The 22,574-nt window shown below is 42.6% G+C and overlaps 1 protein-coding gene across 1 annotated transcript in view; it reads left to right on the forward strand.

Annotated features, from left to right (window-relative positions):
• Window positions 1-22,574, forward strand: part of crb1 (crumbs cell polarity complex component 1) — a 114,036-nt gene that overhangs the window by 36,469 nt on the left and 54,993 nt on the right. Inside the window, 2 exon segments of the mRNA XM_034180113.1 lie at window positions 17,425-17,975; window positions 18,131-18,296. Coding sequence (XP_034036004.1) covers window positions 17,425-17,975; window positions 18,131-18,296 — 717 coding nt within the window.

Consider the following 22,574-nt stretch of genomic DNA (forward strand, 5'->3'; position numbering starts at 1 on the left):
ATAATAATTTTCTCTTAATCATACTATTTATAAATGGCAGTTGTATGCTTATTTCACAATGTATTGGCGGGTTTAAATGCACTATATGACATATCATTCCAAGCAATAGCTGCAGAAAATAAAATTAGTTTTTACATAAAATATAATTGTATGTTCAAATGTGCATTATATTTGTTTAATGTGAATTTTATATTCTTTAAAAACTAGCCAGCAATGTTTTGAAGCAACTAAAACATTCATACAATGAAAATTTATAAATAGTTAAATCTAACATAAAAAAAAAAACATCTTGGGCTTTTAAAGAACACTTTTTGGAGGAAAGCAATGCCCTGTATTAATGATAGATTCTTGAGTAATAGGCTACAGTGTGCATCTTTGTTTTACAGTCAAATAGAAAAAAATTCTAGTCTAGCTGATAATTGACTGAACATTATCAGCAAATGTCAGTTATTACATGACAGCTAATATACGCTTTATAGAAAATATTGTACTTATAAATACAACGTAGTGAGTGACATGCTCAATATAATTCATAAATATAATGCCTAAACCCATTGATGTGATTGTGTATTTAAATAATATAAATGTCCATTTGGTTTTTAACTTGTGGTTTACATTATCATTGCTTCAGCCAATTCCTTTCAGTACCTCCATCCACTTATAAACATATTCAGTTTTGTACTGTCATTTCGTGTGAATCTAAATTAAATGAATTGAAACAAAAAATTGATCTGAATTGTCTACTGTAAGGCCAAATGACTGAAAGGCAAGATATTATAATATTTCATAGTTTAAAATTTTCTGTGATATTACTTTGTAAATGTTAATTTGTCATTTTGGAGACAAGCAGACAACTCCTGATTTCTGATTTAAACAGATATTCACTAGATCTTTGCAACCGGGCATTTGATACATTTCTGATAAAATATATTAACTTATGTAAATATTTCTCCTGCTTTACTGTCAGTTATGATTCTAAGCTTTCCCCACATTGTGAATAGGCATATATACCTAATTTGCGTATGTATACATGCACATACATGCATATGTTTCTCTTACTCAGGTGTGGCTTTATGGTAGAATATTAAAATCAACAAAGACGTGCATGAGTTGTTGATTAGTTGTTGAATATATTTTGGAGAATGTACGCATTTGCTATCTTGTTCTTGTGATTTGCTCCATTAATGATCAAAAATTATTTTATAGTGACACGAAATATCCGTAGTCATGAAGAAAATCACGTTTTGCGAGATGTGCGTTCACGTTTCATGAGATACTGTAGTTATTCAGTATTCACGTTTTGCCATTCACGGTTTGCGGATAATTTACAATTTGCAGCAGATTCATGGTTTTGGGGGTAAACAAGGTCACACCTACTATTTCCTAACAACGTAAAGTTGATGTGTAACAGAGTTATGAGAGCAGAAACCAACTTGTAGGAAAGAACAAGCAGAAATCCTCTTATGTGACACAGTGGATTAAGTATGTAAGGAAGTCTACGTTACAAAACTCTGAAGGCACAAAAATAGAAGACCTCATGTGGTAAAGTATGGAAACATATTAGTAAATCAGAAAGTTTAAATGTGATGTTTAATGTACTTCATTCATTCATTCATATTCTTGTGCTTGTCTGAGTCCGGGCCACACTGGCAGGAGACCAAGCAGGTCATCCCACATTTCCTTACCCTCAGCCAAGTCCTCTGGGTTGTCTCCGGTGCCTTCTCCCAGTTGGATGTGCCTGGAAGGCCTCCCAAGTGAGACCAACAGAGTGCATCCTCACCAGATGCCTGAATCCCCTCAGCTGGTTTCTTTCAGTGCAAAGAAGCAGTGGCTTGACTCTAAACCATTCAGAAGATTCAGACGGCTTTCGGTGGCTTTTCAGTCAAGTAAGTATCCGAGAAATTGTGTAACAGCTGGGCATGCCACAACATGTCCTGTGAGACTTCCAACACGGAGGTGTTTTTTGTTGTGCGCCATGAGCAGCTCCGTCCCGACGCGCAAATTCCTCCGCACGTCTGTCATTACAAAATCTCCTGTAACAGTGGAATGTGCCGCAAAAGTGCTGATGTCCACATTTTCTGCGATTTCTCTGGTAGTCACACAATGTCCCGGATCAACACAGCCTTCACTTTGGAAATGATCTGGTCATTTCAGCCTGTCGATGGCCACTCGAAGCGCGGCGCGCCCTCCGCCGCTGTGGGCCGTCTTTAATCCGTTTGTAATCCTCCTTAATCTGTGTGACGACGATAGAATCTTCACCGAAAGCCATCTGAATTTTACGAATGGTTTCCACCAGGCTGTCTCACACAGTTTCTGAAAAAATTTTCATGGAGCAAAGCGGCAGTCGCTCAGCCATTTCCCTGACAATGAAAATCCGATGGGGGGGTGGACCAGTGCTCACTCAAAGCCTGCCCACAGGCGAATGACGCAACCGACAGGCGTGAAAAAACTCATGCATGTGCACGAAGGTTCAAGCTTGGCTGATGCAAGCGCACGATTCAAATCCATATAGTTTTTGAAAAAAAAAAAAAAAGTCAGAAACTTTTCTAACAGACCTCGTATGTACGGCCTCAGAAACTGAGCCTATTTCTCCATTAAAAGCTGCGTCTGTTTCTTCACTGATTTAAGTGTAGTTTGCTCTACTTGTGAGAGTGAAGAGCTGGTCAGTTGTTCCATGAACAGGACAGAACCCGCATTGTTCCTCTTCAATCAGATGTTCGACTATCAGCTGAACCCTCCTTTCCAGCACCCTGGAGTAGACTTTACCAGGGAGGCTGAGTAGTGTGATGCCCCTGTAATTGGCACACACTCTATGGTCCCTTTTTTAAATATGGTGACCACCACCTCAGTTTGCCACTCCTCATTCACTGTCCCAGACCTCAACACAATGTTTCAGAGACGTTTCATCCAAGACAGTCCCTCCACACCCAGAGCCTTCAGCATTTCTGGACGGATCTCATCAACCCCCGGGGCCTTTCCACTGCAGAGTTGTTTGACTATCTCAATGGCTTCCACCAGGGAAATTGATGATAATCCTCCATCAGTGTCCAGCTCTGCCCCTAGTATAAAGGGCGCTCCGGTCTGATGCAGGAGTTCCTCAAAGTGTTCCTTCCATTGGCGGATTACATCCCCAGTTGAGGTCAACAGAGTCTCATCCTTAGTGTAGACAGCTCGGATGGTTTCCCCGTTTTCCACTCCAGAGGTGCCTCACAGTCCGCCAGAAGCGCCTTGGTGCTGACCGAAAGGTCTTCTCCATGGTTGCTCCAAACTCCTCCCACACTCCCTGCTTTGCCTCCCCCACAGCAGAGGCTGCCACCCTTCGGGCCTGTCGGTACCTTGCAACTGCCTCCAGAGTCCTCAGAGATAACATATCCCGGAAGTACTCCTTCTTCAGTCGTACAGCTTCCCTGACGACTGGTGTCCACTACAGTGTTCGAGGGTTGCCACCCCTTGAGGCACCTAAGACCTTCAGGCCACAGCTCCCCACTGCAGCTTCAGCAATGGAAGCTTTGAACATTGCCCATTCTGGTTCAATGCCCCCAACCTCCACAGGGATGTTAGAAAAGCTCCGAGGGAGGTGTGAATTGAAGATCTGTTGGGCAGTGGGGCTCCTCCAGACATTCCCAGTTCACCCGCACTATCCGTTGGGCTTACCATGTCTGTCCAAAATCCTCCCCCACCCTCTGATCCAACTCACCACCAGATGGTGACCAGTTGACAGTTCTGCCCCTCTCTTCACCGGAGTGTCCACAACATGTGGCCTCAGATCAGATGATACGATCACAAAATCGATCATTGATTTTAGCCTAGGGTGCTCTTGTACCATGTACACTTATCATCGTCCTTATGTTTGAACATGGTGTTCCGTAGTCATGAAGAAAATCACGTTTTGCGAGATGTGCGTTCACGTTTCATGAGATACTGTAGTTATTCAGTATTCACGTTTTGCCATTCACGGTTTGCGGATAATTTACAATTTGCAGCAGATTCATGATTTTGGGGGTTAACAAGGTCACACCTACTATTTCCTAACAACGTAAAGTTGATGTGTAACAGAGTTATGAGAGCAGAAACCAACTCGTAGGAAAGAACAAGCAGAAATCCTCTTATGTGACACAGTGGATTAAGTATTTAAGGAAGTCTACATTACAAAACTCTGAAGGCACAAAAATAGAAGACCTCATGTGGTAAAGTATGGAAACATATTAGTAAATCAGAAAGTTTAAATGTGATGTTTAATGTACTTCATTCATTCATTCATATTCTTGTGCTTGTCTGAGTCCGGGCCACACTGGCAGGAGACCAAGCAGGTCATCCCACATTTCCTTACCCTCAGCCAAGTCCTCTGGGTTGTCTCCGGTGCCTTCTCCCAGTTGGATGTGCCTGGAAGGCCTCCCAAGTGAGACCAACAGAGTGCATCCTCACCAGATGCCTGAATCCCCTCAGCTGGTTTCTTTCAGTGCAAAGAAGCAGTGGCTTGACTCTTAGTCCCTCCCAGTTATTTAAACTCATCACCTTGTCTAGTAGTGTAATCCAGATACTGACAGGGGAACCTCATTTCCGCCACTTGTATCCGTGACCTTGTTCTTGCACTTGCTTAATTTCCTGCTTCCGATATTTGCCCATTGTTCATGACAGGAGTGTAAATTGACTAGTAAATCAAGAGTCGTGCCTGCTGGCTTAGTTCTTTCTCCACCACAAGGGTTCAGCACTGCATCCAAAGATCAATTTACTTTTGTTGCATTTTTCCTCCCTGAAAGATTACAATAGGTTACAATAGCTCGGATGGTTTCCCCGTTTTCCCCTCCAGAGGTGCCTCACAGTCCGCCAGAAGCGCCTTGGTGCTGACCGAAAGGTCTTCTCCATGGTTGCTCCAAACTCCTCCCACACTCCATGCTTTGCCTCCCCCACAGCAGAGGCTGCCGCCCTTCGGGCCTGTCGGTACCTTGCAACTGCCTCCAGAGTCCTCAGAGATAACATATCCCGGAAGTACTCCTTCTTCAGTCGTACGGCTTCCCTGACGACTGGTGTCCACTACAGTGTTCGAGGGTTGCCACCCCTTGAGGCACCTAAGACCTTCAGGCCACAGCTCCCCACTGCAGCTTCAGCAATGGAAGCTTTGAACATTGCCCAGAGAAGAATAAGGTCCAACTCCTATCAAGGACTGTGGCTCCAGAGCCGAGGCTGTGCACGGAGGTGAGGCCCACCAGATCTAACTGGTATCGCTCCACCTCCCGCACAAGCTTCTTCCCCCACAGCGAGGTGATGTTCCACACCCCCAGAGCTAGCCCCTGCCGCCCGGGTCTGGTCCGCTGAGGCCATTGACTTTCACTGCCACCCATGGGATAGCGCACCCGACACCAGCGGTTCCCCCTGTGGATGATGAGCCCACAGGGTGGAGATGGAACATCCACATTGCCTTTTTGGGCTGTGCCTGACTGAGCTCTGTGGCAAGCTCAGCTACCAGGCGCTCGCTGACGGGCCCTCCATCTAGACCTGGCTTCAGACCCAGCCCCGGGCATCCTCCGGGCCGGGTCACATTTCCTCTACCTCATCTTTTCATGGTGTCTTGTGACCCATTCTTAGTCTGGCCCCTTGCCTGAGACCTATTTGCCGTGGGAGACCGTACCAGGAACACAAAGGCGCCATACAATACAGCTCTCAGGTTCATAGCAGCACACAAACTTCTCCACTACGATAAGGTGATGGTTCTCAGAAAGGAACCATCACCTTATCGTGCCCACCCAGTCTACATGTGTTTTATGGACTTGGCAAAGGCATATGATGGGGTACCCGAGGAGATACTGTGGGAGGTGCTGCGGGAGTATAGAGTGAAGGGGTCCCTTCTCTGGGCCATCCAATTTCGAGAGCTGTGTTCAGGTTCTCATCAGTAAATTTGACTTGTTTTTGGTGGGGGTTGGCCTCCACCTGGGCTGCGCCTTGTCACCAATTCTGTTTGTCATATTCATGGATAGGATATTGAGGTGTAGTCGGGGGAGGAGGGTTTCCAGTTTGGTGGGCTCAGGGTCTCATCGCTGCTTTTTGCAGATGATGTGGTCCTGTTGGCTTCATCAGCCTGTGACCTCCAACACTTACTGGATCGATTCACAGCTGAATGTGAAGCAGCTGATATGAGGATCAATACCTCTAAATCTGAGGCCATAGTTCTCAGCAGGAAACTGGTGGATTGCCTCCGGGTAGGGGAATGCGGTCTTGCCCAAGTAAAGATGTTCAAGTACCTCTGAGTCTGGTTCACGAGTGAGGGGACAATGGCACATGAGATTGGCTGGAGAATCGGCGCAGCAGGGACGATATTGCATTCACTCTACCGTATTGTTGTGATGAAAAGGGAACTGAGCCAAAAGGCAAAGCTCTCGATCTACTGGTCAGTCTTTGTTCCTACTCTCACCTGTGGTCATGAGGATTGTGTCATGACCAAAAGAACTAGATCGCAGGTACAAGCGATCAAAATGGGCTTCCTTAGGAAGGTGGCTGGTGTCTCCCTTTGAGATAGGGTGAGAAGCTCGGTCATCCATGGAGAGCTTGGAGTAGAGCTGCTGCTCCTTTGCATTGAAAGGAGCCAGCTGAGGTGGTTTGGAAGACCCAGGACTAGGAGAGATTATATCTCCACACTGGCCTGGGAATGCCTCAGGGTCTACATTCAGAAGTGGTCAATGAGGCCTGGGAAAGGGAAGTCTGGGGTCCCCTGCTGGAGACTGTTGCCATCATGACCTGATCCCAGATAAGAGGTTGAAGATGAGTGAGTGATGAGTGTTGCTGTACTTTTCCATGTAGGATGGATGATTAGAGGAAGGGCATCCGGCGTCAAAATGGCAACAAACATGGCTGCTCAAGGGTAGCTGCGTTTTGCTTCTCCTCCTGTGTGATTTAAATGCACAGCAAGTAATCCACATATATTTCACTGGATTAGCTGACAAACGCAATCAGTGATACAACAATAAGTATTGACTGCTTTGGGTGGACTTTTATCAGCTAACTTTCATCAGCGTTGGCAAGCTAACTAGCTTGCTAACGCTTTCGTTTTTATTTTTTTTATTTTTGGTGTTTTTGGTGTTTGGCACCTGTTTGGTGCCTTGATTGGGGCACTCCTTCTGCTGAATCACCTCTAAATTATTTACACATTATTCACTTTGTGTGTTTTTAGGAATCCGCTAGGTTGCGTAGCTACTAGCTCTTAGCCGATTTAGCATGGCGGCTTCTCCTGTCTCTCCCGTACTTTTCTGCTCTGGGTGTGAAATGTTTAGTTATTCCTCGGCCTCCTTTAGCAGTAACGGTACTTGTAATAAGTGCAGCTTATTCGTAGCTTTGGAGGCCAGGCTGGGCGAATTGGAGACTCGGCTCCGCACCGTGGAAAATTCTACAGCTAGCCAGGCCCCTGTAGTCGGTGCGGACCAAGGTAGCTTAGCCGCCGTTAGTTCCCCCCTGGCAGATCCCGGGCAGTCGGGAAAGCAGGCTGACTGGGTGACTGTGAGGAGGAAGCGTAGCCCTAAACAGAAGCCCCGTGTACACCGTCAACCCGTTCACATCTCTAACCGTTTTTCCCCACTCGACGATACACTCGCCGAGGATCAAACTCTGGTTATTGGCGACTCTGTTTTGAGAAATGTGAAGTTAGCGACACCAGCAACCATTGTCAATTGTCTTCCGGGGGCCAGAGCAGGCGACATCGAAGGACATTTGAAATTGCTGGCTAAGGCTAAACGTAAATTTGGTAAGATTGTAATTCACGTCGGCAGTAATGACACCCGGTTACGCCAATCGGAGGTCACTAAAATTAACATTAAATCGGTGTGTAACTTTGCAAAAACAATGTCGGACTCTGTTGTTTTCTCTGGGCCCCTCCCCAATCAGACCGGGAGTGACATGTTTAGCCGCATGTTCTCCTTGAATTGCTGGCTGTCTGAGTGGTGTCCAAAAAATGAGGTGGGCTTCATTGATAATTGGCAAAGCTTCTGGGGAAAACCTGGTCTTGTTAGGAGAGACGGCATCCATCCCACTTTAGATGGAGCAGCTCTCATTTCTAGAAATCTGGCCAATTTTCTTGGATCCTCCAAACTGTGACTGTCCAGCGTTGGGACCAGGAGGCAGAGCTGTGGTCTTATACACTTCTCTGCAGCTTCTCTCCCCCTGCCATCCCCTCTTTACCCCATCCCCGTAGAGACGGTGCCTGCTCCCAGACCACCAATAACCAGCAAAAATCTATTTAAGCATAAAAATTCAAAAAGAAAAAATAATATAGCACCTTCAATTGCACCACAGACTAAAACAGTTAAATGTGGTCTATTAAACATTAGGTCTCTCTCTTCTAAGTCCCTGTTGTTAAATGATATAATAATTGATCAACGTATTGATTTATTCATTAGTTACTTCATCAAACCATCAACATGTTTATTAGACCCCATTCCTGCCAGGCTGCTCAAGGAAGTCCTACCATTATTTAATGCTTCAATCTTAAATATGATCAATCTATCTTTGTTAGTTGGTTATGTACCACAGGCCTTTAAGGTGGCAGTAATTAAACCATTACTTAAAAAGCCATCACTTGACCCAGCTATCTTAGCTAATTATAGGCCAATCTCCAACCTTCCTTTTCTCTCAAAGATTCTTGAGAGGGTAGTTGTAAAACAGCTAACTGATCACCTGCAGAGGAATGGTCTATTTGAAGAGTTTCAGTCAGGTTTTAGAATTCATCATAGTACAGAAACAGCATTAGTGAAGGTTACAAATGATCTTCTTATGGCTTCGGACAGTGGACTTATCTCTGTGCTTGTTCTGTTGGACCTCAGTGCTGCTTTTGATACTGTTGACCATAAAATTTTATTACAGAGATTAGAGCATGTCATAGGTATTAAAGGCACTGCGCTGCGGTGGTTTGAATCATATTTGTTTAATAGATTACAGTTTGTTCATATAAATGGGGAATCTTCTTCACAGACTAAAGTTAATTATGGAGTTCCACAAGGTTCTGTGCTAGGACCAATTTTGTTCACTTTATACATGCTTCCCTTAGGCAGTATTATTAGACGGTATTGCTTAAATTTTCATTGTTACGCAGATGATACCCAGCTTTATCTATCCATGAAGCCAGAGGATACACACCAATTAGCTAAACTGCAGGATTGTCTTACAGACATAAAGACATGGATGACCTCTAATTTCCTGCTTTTAAACTCAGATAAAACTGAAGTTATTGTACTTGGCCCCACAAATCTTAGAAGCATGGTGTCTAACCAGATCGTTACTCTGGATGGCATTTCCCTGATCTCTAGTAATACTGTGAGAAATCTTGGAGTCATTTTTGATCAGGATATGTCATTCAAAGCGCATATTAAACAAATATGTAGGACTGCCTTTTTGCATTTACGCAATATCTCTAAAATCAGAAAGGTCTTGTCTCAGAGTGATGCTGAAAAACTAATTCATGCATTTATTTCCTCTAGGCTGGACTATTGTAATTCATTATTATCAGGTTGTCCTAAAAGTTCCCTAAAAAGCCTTCAGTTGGTTCAGAATGCTGCAGCTAGAGTACTGACGGGGACTAGCAGGAGAGAGCATATCTCACCCGTGTTGGCCTCTCTTCATTGGCTTCCTGTTATTTCTAGAATAGAATTTAAAATTCTTCTTCTTACTTATAAGGTTTTGAATAATCAGGTCCCATCTTATCTTAGGGACCTCGTAGTACCATATTACCCCATTAGAGCGCTTCGCTCTCAGACTGCGGGCTTACTTGTAGTTCCTAGGGTTTGTAAGAGTAGAATGGGAGGCAGAGCCTTCAGCTTTCAGGCTCCTCTCCTGTGGAACCAGCTCCCAATTCAGATCAGGGAGACAGATACCCTCTCTACTTTTAAAATTAGGCTTAAAACTTTCCTTTTTGCTAAGGCTTATAGTTAGGGCTGGATTGGGTGACCCTGGACCATCCCTTGGTTATGCTGCTTTAGACGTAGATTGTGGGGGGGTTCCCATGATGCACTGTTTTTTTTTTTCTCTCTTTTTGCTCCGTATGCATCACTCTGCATTTAATCATTAGTGATCGATCTCTGCCCCCCTTCACGGCATGTCTTTTTCCTGTTTTTTTTCCCTCAGCCCCAACCAGTCTCAGCAGAAGACTGCCCCTCCCTGAGCCTGGTTCTGCTGGAGGTTTCTTCCTGTTAAAAGGGAGTTTTTCCTTCCCACTGTGGCCAAGTGCTTGCTCATAGGGGGTCGTTTTGACCGTTGGGGTTTTTCATAGTTGTTGTATGGCCTTGCCTTGCAATATGGAGCGCCTTGGGGCAACTGTTTGTTGTGATTTGGTGCTATATAAGAAAAAAGTTGATTGATTGATTGATTGATTGACTTTAACCTTTCAAATGTCGCATGTAACAAAAGGAAACACTCAACATGTAACAGAGAGTGACACCATGGTGTCTACAGAAACGCTCACCTTACTCATTGAAACTGTACTCTAAAAATACTTTGCTAAGGCTGAGGCGACATCAAACGAAGGATTCTCCCGTTTGGATCAATATTTGGATTCATTCCAAACCGACTTTCCATCACTCAGAAAAGAAACAAAGGTGCTAAGAGAGGCAAATGCTGACCTAACCATGCGCACCATGTGCATGAAACAAACATCCAAAGCCTTGGCCAAAGAGCAACAAAAGGGGAGACTACGTTAGCCAAACAAGAGGATCGAAGCAGATGAAACAACATTGTTGTACATGGGCTTTGTGAGAAAAAGAGAACTCTAATGCTTTACAATACATCACGTCTCAGCTGTCACTGTGGTTCCCCATCTTGAAGGACGTACCACCGGAAATCATGAGAGCAGATCAAATTGGACTTCTCCAGGGCAGTGCAACCACAAAATCAAGTGTCATGATCTTCATGTGTCTCAGATACACTGATAGAGCAAAGATTTTGAAAGCAGTGAGGGACTCACCACTTGTGATTGACGGAAAGGAAACCCACTTTGCAGCTGACTACAGCCTGGCAACACGGGTCCGACGTAAAGCCTGCTATTCTGTCATGGAAAAGGCTCGACATGCTGGTTTCTAGGCTTTACTGCTCTACCCAGCTATTATAAAAGTGTCCAAAGGCCATAAGCATGAGTTCTTTGAGGATCCGGATAAGTTGGAGCTGTTTCTCAAGAGTCTTGGGATTACAGAATACAGCCCATTGAAAAGATGTCATGGGCTCAGTCACTCAGATAAAGCTTGTAATACAGTGAAATACACAGTCACACACTCAGCTATCCTAAAGTTCCCATTTTCTTTCATCATGTTCCAAATAATGATCGTAACCATCCAAAGGAAGACACACGTGATAGCACAAACTATTATTCTGATTCCGCGCTACTGGTCACGTGACTAGGTAGCAAAAGATGTTGATTGGGTGAGTGTGTCACATGACCGTATGCACAGCAAAATAGGATTGGGACTGACGAATGATTGTACTGGAAAACAACATGAATGAATGGGAGGGGACTGAACTCTGGATGGACTACAAGATGTTTATATTTTTTTGTTCATTAGATGACAAAGAGAAAAACTCTAGCACCAGTTTCAAAATGATTATGGACTTTGGGGGTGTAAATGGAATGAGTGATGAGTAAGTGTTTGTGTGTTTCTACTATTTAATTTGGCACCCAGTAACTATCAATTTAATTGTGGAAAGTACAGCTCAATAGTGGCTCAATTAATAAATTGGATTACAACCCCAATTCCAATGAAGTTGGGACGTTGTGTAAAATGTAAATAAAAACAGAATACAATGATTTGCAAATCCTCTGCAACCTGTATTCAATTGAATACACCACAAAGACAAGATATTTAATGTTCAAACTGATAAACTTTATTGTTTTTGTGCAAATATTTGTTCATTTTGAAATGGATGCCTGCAGCACGTTTCAAAAAGCTGGGACAGTGGTATGTTTACCACTGTGTTACATCACCTTTCCTTCTAACAACACTCAATAAGCGTTTGGGAACTGAGGACACTAATTGTTGAAGCGTTGTAGGAGGAATTCTTTCCCATTCTTGCTTGATGTACGACTTCAGTTGTTCAACAGTCCAGGGTCTCCGTTGTTGTATTTTGTGCTTCATAATGCGCCACACATTTTCAGTGGGCAACAGGTCTGGACTGCAGGCAGACCAGTCTAGTACCCGCACTCTTTTACTACGAAGCCACGCTGTTGTAACACGTGCAGAATGTGGCTTGGCATTGTCTTGCTGAAATAAGCAGGGACGTCCCTGAAAAAGACATTGCTTGGATGGCAGCAGGTGTTGCTCCAAAACCTGGATGTACCTCTGTTGTGATTTTCTAAGTGCCATGCAAGCAGTGTTAGATGTTCGTGCGTGGCGACTGGAATTTGGCTGATACCTACCGCGAGAGGGTCGATAGACTTGCACAGTGCACACTCTGTCGTTCAGCCGCCGGTGTGCGCAAATAGTTGTAGCAAGAGGTGGCAGTGTAAGGCATAATTGAAAAGTGCTTTGAGCTTCTGATGCAGATGGAAAAGCATTATATAAATGCAGTCCATTTACCATTTAAACCTGCCAACGTGTTGTAAAATATGGGTACAACTGTCATATAAAGATTGAGAGAAAATTATTATATTTTGTGAATGGATACCCTTTTTTTGTGAAAACATTGAAAAAATACATACAATAATAACACAATAATACAATAATAAACAGCAGTGTAGGTACTATGAATGTACAGCTAATGAACAGTGATCAATCAATCAATCAATCAATTTTTTATATAGCGCCAAATCACAACAAACAGTTGCCCCAAGGCGCTTTATATTGTAAGGCAAGGCCATACAATAATTATGTAAAACCCCAACAGTCAAAACGACCCCCTGTGAGCAAGCACTTGGCTACAGTGGGAAGGAAAAACTCCCTTTTAACAGGAAGAAAGCTCCAGCAGAACCAGGCTCAGGGAGGGGCAGTCTTCTGCTGGGACTGGTTGGGGCTGAGGGAGAGAACCAGGAAAAAGACATGCTGTGGAGGGGAGCAGAGATCGATCACTAATGATTAAATGCAGAGTGGTGCATATAGAGCAAAAAGAGAAAGAAACAGTGCATCATGGGAACCCCCCAGCAGTCTACGTCTATAGCAGCATAACTAAGGGATGGTTCAGGGTCACCTGATCCAGCCCTAACTATAAGCTTTAGCAAAAAGGAAAGTTTTAAGCCTAATCTTAAAAGTAGAGAGGGTGTCTGTCTCCCTGATCTGAATTGGGAGCTGGTTCCACAGGAGAGGAGCCTGAAAGCTGAAGGCTCTGCCTCCCATTCTACTCTTACAAACCCTAGGAACTACAAGTAAGCCTGCAGTCTGAGAGCGAAGCGCTCTATTGGGGTGATATGGTACTACGAGGTCCCTAAGATAAGATGGGACCTGATTATTCAAAACCTTATAAGTAAGAAGAAGAATTTTAATTCTATTCTAGAATTAACAGGAAGCCAATGAAGAGAGGCCAATATGGGTGAGATATGCTCTCTCCTTCTAGTCCCCGTCAGTACTCTAGCTGCAGCATTTCGAATTAACTGAAGGCTTTTTAGGGAACTTTTAGTACAACCTGATAATAATGAATTACAATAGTCCAGCCTAGAGGAAATAAATGCATGAATTAGTTTTTCAGCATCACTCTGAGACAAGACCTTTCTGATTTTAGAGATATTGCGTAAATGCAAAAAAGCAGTCCTACATATTTGTTTAATATGCGCTTTGAATGACATATCCTGATCAAAAATTACTCCAAGATTTCTCACAGTATTACTAGAGGTCAGGGTAATGCCATCCAGAGTAAGGATCTGGTTAGACACCATGTTTCTAAGATTTGTGGGGCCAAGTACAATAACTTCAGTTTTATCTGAGTTTAAAAGCAGGAAATTAGAGGTCATCCATGTCTTTATGTCTGTAAGACAATCCTGCAGTTTAGCTAATTGGTGTGTGTCCTCTGGCTTCATGGATAGATAAGCTGGGTATCATCTGCGTAACAATGAAAATTTAAGCAATACCGTCTAATAATACTGCCTAAGGGAAGCATGTATAAAGTGAATAAAATTGGTCCTAGCACAGAACCTTGTGGAACTCCATAATTAACTTTAGTCTGTGAAGAAGATTCCCCATTTACATGAACAAATTGTAATCTATTAGACAAATATGATTCAAACCACCGCAGCGCAGTGCCTTTAATACCTATGGCATGCTCTAATCTCTGTAATAAAATTTTACGGTCAACAGTATCAAAAGCAGCACTGAGGTCTAACAGAACAAGCACAGAGATGAGTCCACTGTCCGAGGCCATAAGAAGATCATTTGTAACCTTCACTAATGCTGTTTCTGTACTATGATGAATTCTAAAACCTGACTGAAACTCTTCAAATAGACCATTCCTCTGCAGATGATCAGTTAGCTGTTTTACAACTACCCTTTCAAGAATTTTTGAGAGAAAAGGAAGGTTGGAGATTGGCCTATAATTAGCTAAGATAGCTGGGTCAAGTGATGGCTTTTTAAGTAATGGTTTAATTACTGCCAACTTAAAAGCCTGTGGTACATAGCCAACTAACAAAGATAGATTGATCATATTTAAGATCGAAGCATTAAATAATGGTAGGGCTTCCTTGAGCAGCCTGGTAGGAATGGGGTCTAATAAACATGTTGATGGTTTGGATGAAGTAACTAATGAAAATAACTCAGACAGAACAATCGGAGAGAAAGAGTCTAACCAAATACCGGCATCACTGAAAGCAGCCAAAGATAACGATACGTCTTTGGGATGGTTATGAGTAATTTTTTCTCTAATAGTTAAAATTTTGTTAGCAAAGAAAGTCATGAAGTCATTACTAGTTAAAGTTAATGGAATACTCAGCTCAATAGAGCTCTGACTCTTTGTCAGCCTGGCTACAGTGCTGAAAAGAAACCTGGGGTTGTTCTTATTTTCTTCAATTAGTGATGAGTAGAAAGATGTCCTAGCTTTACGGAGGGCTTTTTTATAGAGCAACAGACTCTTTTTCCAGGCTAAGTGAAGATCTTCTAAATTAGTGAGACGCCATTTCCTCTCCAACTTACGGGTTATCTGCTTTAAGCTACGAGTTTATGAGTTATACCACGGAGTCAGGCACTTCTGATTTAAAGCTCTCTTTTAGTGAGTGATATGTGCAGTTAATAGAACATAGGCCAAATTGTCAATGTGCATCTATATCTTATGAAAATTAAGATTACGCTTTGCAAGACCTGCATTCATGTTTTGTGGGATATTTTATTCACTGTTTGCAGCAAGATTATTAACAGTTTGTGATTAATTCACATATTTGCAGCAGATTCACGTTTTGGGGTCAACAGCTTGTCACGTCGTGTTTCAGCTTTAATTGAAAGAGTTTAACAAAAATATCACAGCAACTCTTAAGGTATTACAATTGTGTGTGTGTGTGTGTGTGTGTGTGTGTGTGTGTGTGTGTGTGTGTGTGTGTGTGTGTGTGTGTGTGTGTGTGTGTGTGTGTGTGTGTATAGTGGCACATTTTCAGAGTCAGTAAGTAAGTGCACAAACTAAATATGAGGATTATTTTTCAGCCAGTTTTGTGTAGTCAAGGGGATGGATACATGAACATTTCCAAGTTTCGGAATATACATCGTACATTATTTACATCAATCATGAAGAAATACAAACAGTATTTTACTGAGTGGTTTTATTCAAGAAAGCAGATCAAATCTTGTCTCCCAGGCTTCTCATGGCAGCCTGTAACTGAAATTCTTCTTTCAAAGAAATCCTTCTTTGTTCCACTCCACCCCTACACAATACCATACTCCTTGTCGTTCTTAATGAATTCTGTAATTGTGAATGATTGTAGAGTATGTGACTCTGTGGGATGGGAGTTATACTGTAAGGTCCAGGTATGTGCTCCAAGCTACCTGTCTGTGTCCTTAAGACACTTCATCTGCATGTGTCCATCCAGATGTAAATGGGTGGCAGTCTCAGCTGGGAAAGTAACCTGCCATTTTCTGACATGTCGTCTGCTTCATGCTGCAATCGGACCTCAGAGCCTATACATGATTTACTTATTCTTAAATTGACCTTGCCAATTACTTATGGAGGAACTATGTTTAAAACTGGTTGTAATTGCTTAATATTTAGCGTAATATGTTTATTTGAATAAAAGCTGAAGGTCGACATTCATATATCCTGATTGTTTCATTTCAGCTGAATAGTGGTGGTGGACAGACAGAAAATCACAAACATTGTGCCACTGTCCAAATACTTATGGACCTGGCTATGTGTCCTCTGTTCTAGCTTGGTGTGTTCTCAGTGTTCTTATAAGGTGATCAGCCCACAGCGGAAAGTGCTGACGGTGGACACGGAACACACATGAGGGCTGATGGCTGCTTAGATTTCTTCTAGTTCTTAACAGAGCTCATGATGAACTGCTGCTTTAATTTCATTAATTACACAAACCTGTGCTGTCTGTACAAAAAAAGATTACCTCTTGTAAGGAGGTTATGTTTTTATTGCAGTTTTATCTGTTAGTTTGACTGTCAGCAGGATATTTCAAAAGGACATGATAGGATTTCAATGAAATTTGGGTTTGAAGTCAGCTCTGGGTTGAGAAAGAGCACGTTTAATTTTTGTTATGATTTAGTTGAAGGGACAGAGCTTGTGCTTGAAGGTTGAGCTTTAACCACTGAATCCTGATTTGCTCTGATCATGACTCTGGCTTTGACCTTTGATCTCTGATATGAAATCTTTGGACCCTGACTACAGGATCAAAGCAATCAGCAATCATGGTCTAATATCAGGGTAGCAGAGGATCAAAGATCAGGATGAAAGGCCAAGATAAGAGAGGAGTGAACAGGATCAAAGCTCTGAAACGAAGAAGGGGCGGTCGGCATCAAAGTTCAGGATCAAAGACGAGTGATCGACGTCAACAATCAAGGTCAATGGATATCAATTGGGATTTAAGTTCACTGATCAGCACCAAACATCAGGATCAGAGATCCAGGTTAAAGAAATGATTTGGATCAAAGATCCAGATTAAAGGAGAGTGATCAGATTCAAAGATCCACAATCATGATCAAAGGCCACGAATCAAAAATGAGTGACTAGGATCAAAGATCAACATCAAGGTTCAATAATATGGACGTTAGTTTAGTGATCAGATTCAAATTGTCAGACAGAGAAGCAACAACGGACTAAGGATTGGAGTTTAATTAGTGATCAGATTCAAATTGTCAGACAGAGAAGCAACAACGGACTAAGGATTGGAGTTTAATTACTGACAGGAGTCTGTGCAGCAGAGGGGTACACTCTCTGAGTGCCTTTCTAGTTGTTACATTGCCCATGAACCTATTAAACATTGTAAAATCCTCCCTAAAACTGAATGTTTTGCTAACTGTGTGTGTATTCCTTCTCCTCCGTCTACAGAACATGTGACTGCACGCTTTGGTAATGAGGACTCTCACAGTTACGCCGTGTTCTCCATCACTGATGAGCTGGTTCACAACCTCAACATCTCCCTCTTCTTGCGTACACGGAAGAGCAGCAGCCTCCTCTTGGTGCTCGCCAACAGCAGTACCCAACACCTGCGTGTGTGTCTGGAGGATGGCAAGCCTGCCATTCAGCTCAATAATGGCGAGATTCTGAGGGCTGAGAGTGCGATCGATGATGGCGAGATCCACTTTGTGAGTGTAGAGGTGTCGCAGGAGCACATGGTGCTGCAGGTAGACTCTCAGAAACAGGGCAAAGTGCAGGTGAGGACAGTTAGTGTCCAATCAGTGGATGTGGTCCTCGTAGGAGGGATGACGGACAGCTGGACGACTGCTGAGTTTGGTGGATATTTCAAAGGTTGTATCCAGGACCTGCGGATCAATGATAGGAGGCTGCAGTTTTTTGGGGTGGATGCATCAGTGAGATCCTTCCCTCTGGTTGGCATGGCAAATGTGACCTCTGGGTGCTCAGGAGAAAACACCTGCAGTGTAAGTGAATATGCCTTGGCGTCCCACAGAGACCTTTGATTGCCACCTAAAATCTAGCTCTCATTTTGCAGTTTATACCAGCATGAAAGTCCAAATACACAGTACTGTGTTTTTAAATGTAATATTTCCTACAATCATCTGTTTCTCATCCACAGAGAAACCCTTGTCTGAATGGGGGGATGTGTTTCTCCACATGGGATGATTTTAGTTGTACTTGCCCCCCCAGCACAGCAGGGCGGCACTGTGAAGAGGTCCACTGGTGTGAGCTGTGGCCATGCCCCTCAGATGCACAGTGCAGGATGCTAAACCAAGGATATGAATGTCAGTGAAATCTTTTCATTTGATTTTAATAAATATTTAATCACTACAGGTGGAGATAGTGGGAGAGGATTTGGGGAGTAAATTCACCCTTAGCAACAGTAGATTAACGTCAGGAAAAATTTTTTAATTCTCCCTGTTAGTCTGCAGCATTTTCTTTTACTTTATATGACTAATTTAATAGTAAGTCCCTTCGACTGCTCCCTTGTTTGCACTCGGGGTCGCCACAGCAAATCCAAGGTGGATCTGCATGTTGAATTGGCACAGGTTTTACGCCAGATGCCCTTCCTGACGCAACTCCACATTACATGGAGAAATGTGGCAGGGGTGAGGAAAATAAGTATTTGACCCCCTGTCAGTTTTGCAGGTTTTCCCACCTACAAAGAATGGAGAGGTCTGTAATTTTTATCATAGGCACACTTCAACTGTGAGAGACAGAATCTAAAAAAAAAAAAAAAAGCCAGTAAATCACATTGTATGATTTTTAAATAATTGATTTGCATTTTATTGCATAAAATAAGTATTTGACCCCCTACCAACCAGCAAGAACTTTGTCTCTCACAGACCTGTTATTTTTTCTTTAAGAATCCCTCTTATTCTGCACTCTTTACCTGTATTAATTGCAACTGTTTGAACTTGTTACTTGAAACGACGCTATTGTACTTTATACACCAGTTACCGGCTTTGTTTAGCTTTGTTTGCTAGCAAGGTACGGTTGGCTAGTTAACGGCTAAATTAACGGTAGCTATAGGTACAGTCGGGTCTACATCACTTCCGCGTAGTTACGGCCACCATTTTGGGTCGCCGCTGAAAACAAACTGTACGCGCACTCACAACCATTGTTGATATAGTCATCTTTACCGCTGTTTATTAGCAAAGGCCTGCTGATTTGGTCATGCCAAATGCCGTAGGTACAGTCGGACATCCAGGTCCCTGATGTGCACGCACATAGCAACACACATCGTAACGAGTGAGCCGCTAAAAAATCCGCTGTCGCATTCATTTCCTACTTGACGTCCATTGCGCTATCATTGTTCTGCCACATTTTTTCTACTTAATATACACCAGTTTTCACAGCGAATGCCATGATCATGTGTGGAATGCTACAGCCGCAACCAAAGCAGAAATGTGAAGCGTCTCGACCAGCCACGCCCCAGGCCAATGAGGACAAAGTCAAAGCTTCATTTCAGCTCACCTCCTGCAGCTGCCTCTCTTGGTGAACCTGCGACAGCAGTAACCTCACCCAGAGAGTTCCTGCCTCCAGCTGTCCAAGTAACCATGAGGACTTGCCTTGTCCAATGTCACATGATTACGTTGACATGGAACAGCTGTCCTAAAATGGAAGAGTTGGAAAGCCTGAAAGCGGAGAACTCACAGCTGAAGACAGAATGCGTTCCTGCGAGCCGAGCGGAGTGAAGAGAGAAGCAGAATGTGGCGCTTTGGGAGCTTGGAAAAAAAAAAAACACACTTATTGATCTTTAACTTATCATGGTTGGTACAGCCAACTGCAACACATGATCATGGCATTCTCTGTGAAAACTGGTGTATATTAAGTAGAAAAAAACGTGGCAGAACGCTGCGAGCACGATAGATGTCAAGTAGGAAATGAGTGCGAGTGGTTTGTTTTCAGCGGCTCGCTGGTTACTATGTGCGTTGCTATGTGCGTGCGCATCAGGGACCCGGATGTCCAACTGTACCTATTCTGGCTATAGTTAGTCTACTTTTGTAATTTACACTTTTACATGGTGTAGATTTTTAATGGTTCTTCAGTTTATGGGTTATTTAATAGATATCAATAGATAGTATCTAAGTTTGGGGTTTCCATTAGAAAGCATGTAGAGTATGGATTTTGTCTTCCTATAGTAAGCTAGCAGCGTGAACTTTAGATAGAAACCTAAAACATATTACATCATAGGTTCTGCTTCTATAATAACATAACCATATTTATAGCTTAGCCTACTAGCTATAATTTAGTTTTACAACAAGTCTACAGACTAGGTAGATGTATACTACAATCTTCTCCTGTATGAATATTTAGGTTTCAGGAGCTAACTCCTATAATATTATGTAGAAACTATATTTCTTGTATATGTTGTTTACTTCCCTGATTGTGTAAATATCACTTATACAGTGGGGGAAATAAGTATTTGATCCACTGTCAATTTTGCAGGTTTTTCCACTGACAAAGAATGGAAAGGTCTGTATTTTTTATCGTAGGTACACTTCAACTGTGAGAGACAGAATCTAAAAAAAAAAAAAATCCAGAAAATCACATTGTATGATTTTGAAATAATTAATTTGCATTTTATTGCATGAAATAAGTATTTGATCCACGAGAAAAACAGACCTTGACAATTGGTACAGAAACATTTGTCTGCCATTACAGGGTTCAGACGTTTCCTGTAGTTCATGACCAAGTTTTCACATACTGCAACAGGGATTTTGGTCCACTCCTCCATACAGATCTTCTTCAGATCTTTCAGGTTTGGAGTTTCAGGTCCCTCCAAAGATTTTCTATTGAGTTCAGGTCTGGAGACTGGCTAGGCCATTCCAGGACCTTGAATTGCTTCTTACAGAGCCCCTCCTTAGTTGCCCTGGCTGTGTGTTTGGGGTCATTGTCATGCTGGAAGACCCAGCCATGACCCATCTTCAATGTTTTTACTGCGGGAAGGAGGTTGTTTGCCAAAATCTCGCAATACATGACCCTATCCATCCTCCCTTCAATACGGTGCAGTCGTCCTGTCCTCTTTGCAGATAAGCACCCCCAGAGTATGATGTTTCCACCCCCATGCTTCACAGTTGGGACGGTTTTCTTAGGGTTGTAAGTGGAGTTGATTCCAAAAAGCTCTGTTTTGGTCTCATTTGACCACATGACCTTCTCCCATGCCTCCTCTGGATTATCCAGATGGTCATTGGTGAACTTCAAACAGGCCTGGACATGTGCTGGCTTGAGCAGGGGGACCTTGCTGCCCTGCAGGATTTTAAACCATAACGGCATCGTGTGTTACTAATGTAATCTTTGTGACTGTGGTCCTAGCTCTCTTTAGGTCATTGACCAGGTCCTCCTGTGTAGTTCTGGACTTTCTCAGAATCATCCATACCCCACAAAGTGAGATCTTGCATGGAATCCCAGACCGAGGAAGATTGACAGTCATCTTGTGTTTCTTCCACTTTCTAATAAATAATCATAACAGTTTTTGTCTTCTCACCAAGCTGCTTGCCTATTGTTCTATAGCCCATCGCAGCCTTGTGCAGGTCTACAGTTTTGTCCCTGGTGTCCTTAGACAGCCCTTTGTTCTTGGCCATGGTGGATAGGTTGGAGTGTGATTGATTGAGTGTGTGCACAGGTATCTTTTATACAGGTAACAAGTTCAAACAGGTGCAATTACTACAGGTAAAGAGTGCAGAATAAGAGGGATTCTTAAAGGAAAAACTAACAGGTCTGGAATTCTTGCTGGTTGGTAGGGCATCAAATACTTATTTCATGCAATAAAATGCAAATTAATGATTTAAAAATCATACAGTGTGATTTTCTGGATTGTTTTTTTTTTTTTTTTTTTTTAGATTCTGTCTCTCAAAGTTGAAGTGTACCTATGATAAAAATTCCGGACCTCTACATTCTTTGTAGGTGGGAAAACTTGCAAAATTGACAGTGAATCAAATACTTATTTTCCCCACTGTATACATGCTGTCCATATTCTTGAGCTGCTTAGGTGGGTAGGAGAGTTCCCATAGGATAAAAAAGCTTTTCAACCTACCATCCCTGGTTCTCAAGACCAGGCACCTAATTGGCTCTACTCTTCTTTTTTTTAGATATTTAGATACACTTTAGTAAACACTAGTAGAGTTCTACCTTAGATTTGGAATATATAATAGAAGATATACCTTATTGAATTTTCATGTAATTTGGTTCGGTTCATTTTAGGTCAGCTTGGCGTATAAATCTCATCGTTCACCTTGCTCACCTTGTTAGCAGCAAGTTCGACAATAAAAAAACTGACTGATTCCAATAAAACAGCATACAGCCCGAATGTGTTTTCACCGAGGGGCCAGTCACGGAAATATGAATTCTCGCCTTCCGATTGGTCACTTATCTGAAGTGACCTAGCGCCAACCTTGAGAATTATCAGCTCTTTCCTTTGGGATTTTTGTGGCTTGTTGTAGTGTAGTTTTCATTATTATTTAGTGTGATTTATTTTTTTATTGTTGGAGTCTGTCTTGTTTTGTGCTTTGATTCCTGGGAAAGTCCTCTGTAATAGCCATTATAGGTAACATTATTAT

The sequence above is a fragment of the Thalassophryne amazonica genome, chromosome 10 (assembly GCF_902500255.1).
Source record: "Thalassophryne amazonica chromosome 10, fThaAma1.1, whole genome shotgun sequence".
NCBI classification, from domain to species: Eukaryota; Metazoa; Chordata; class Actinopteri; order Batrachoidiformes; family Batrachoididae; genus Thalassophryne; species Thalassophryne amazonica.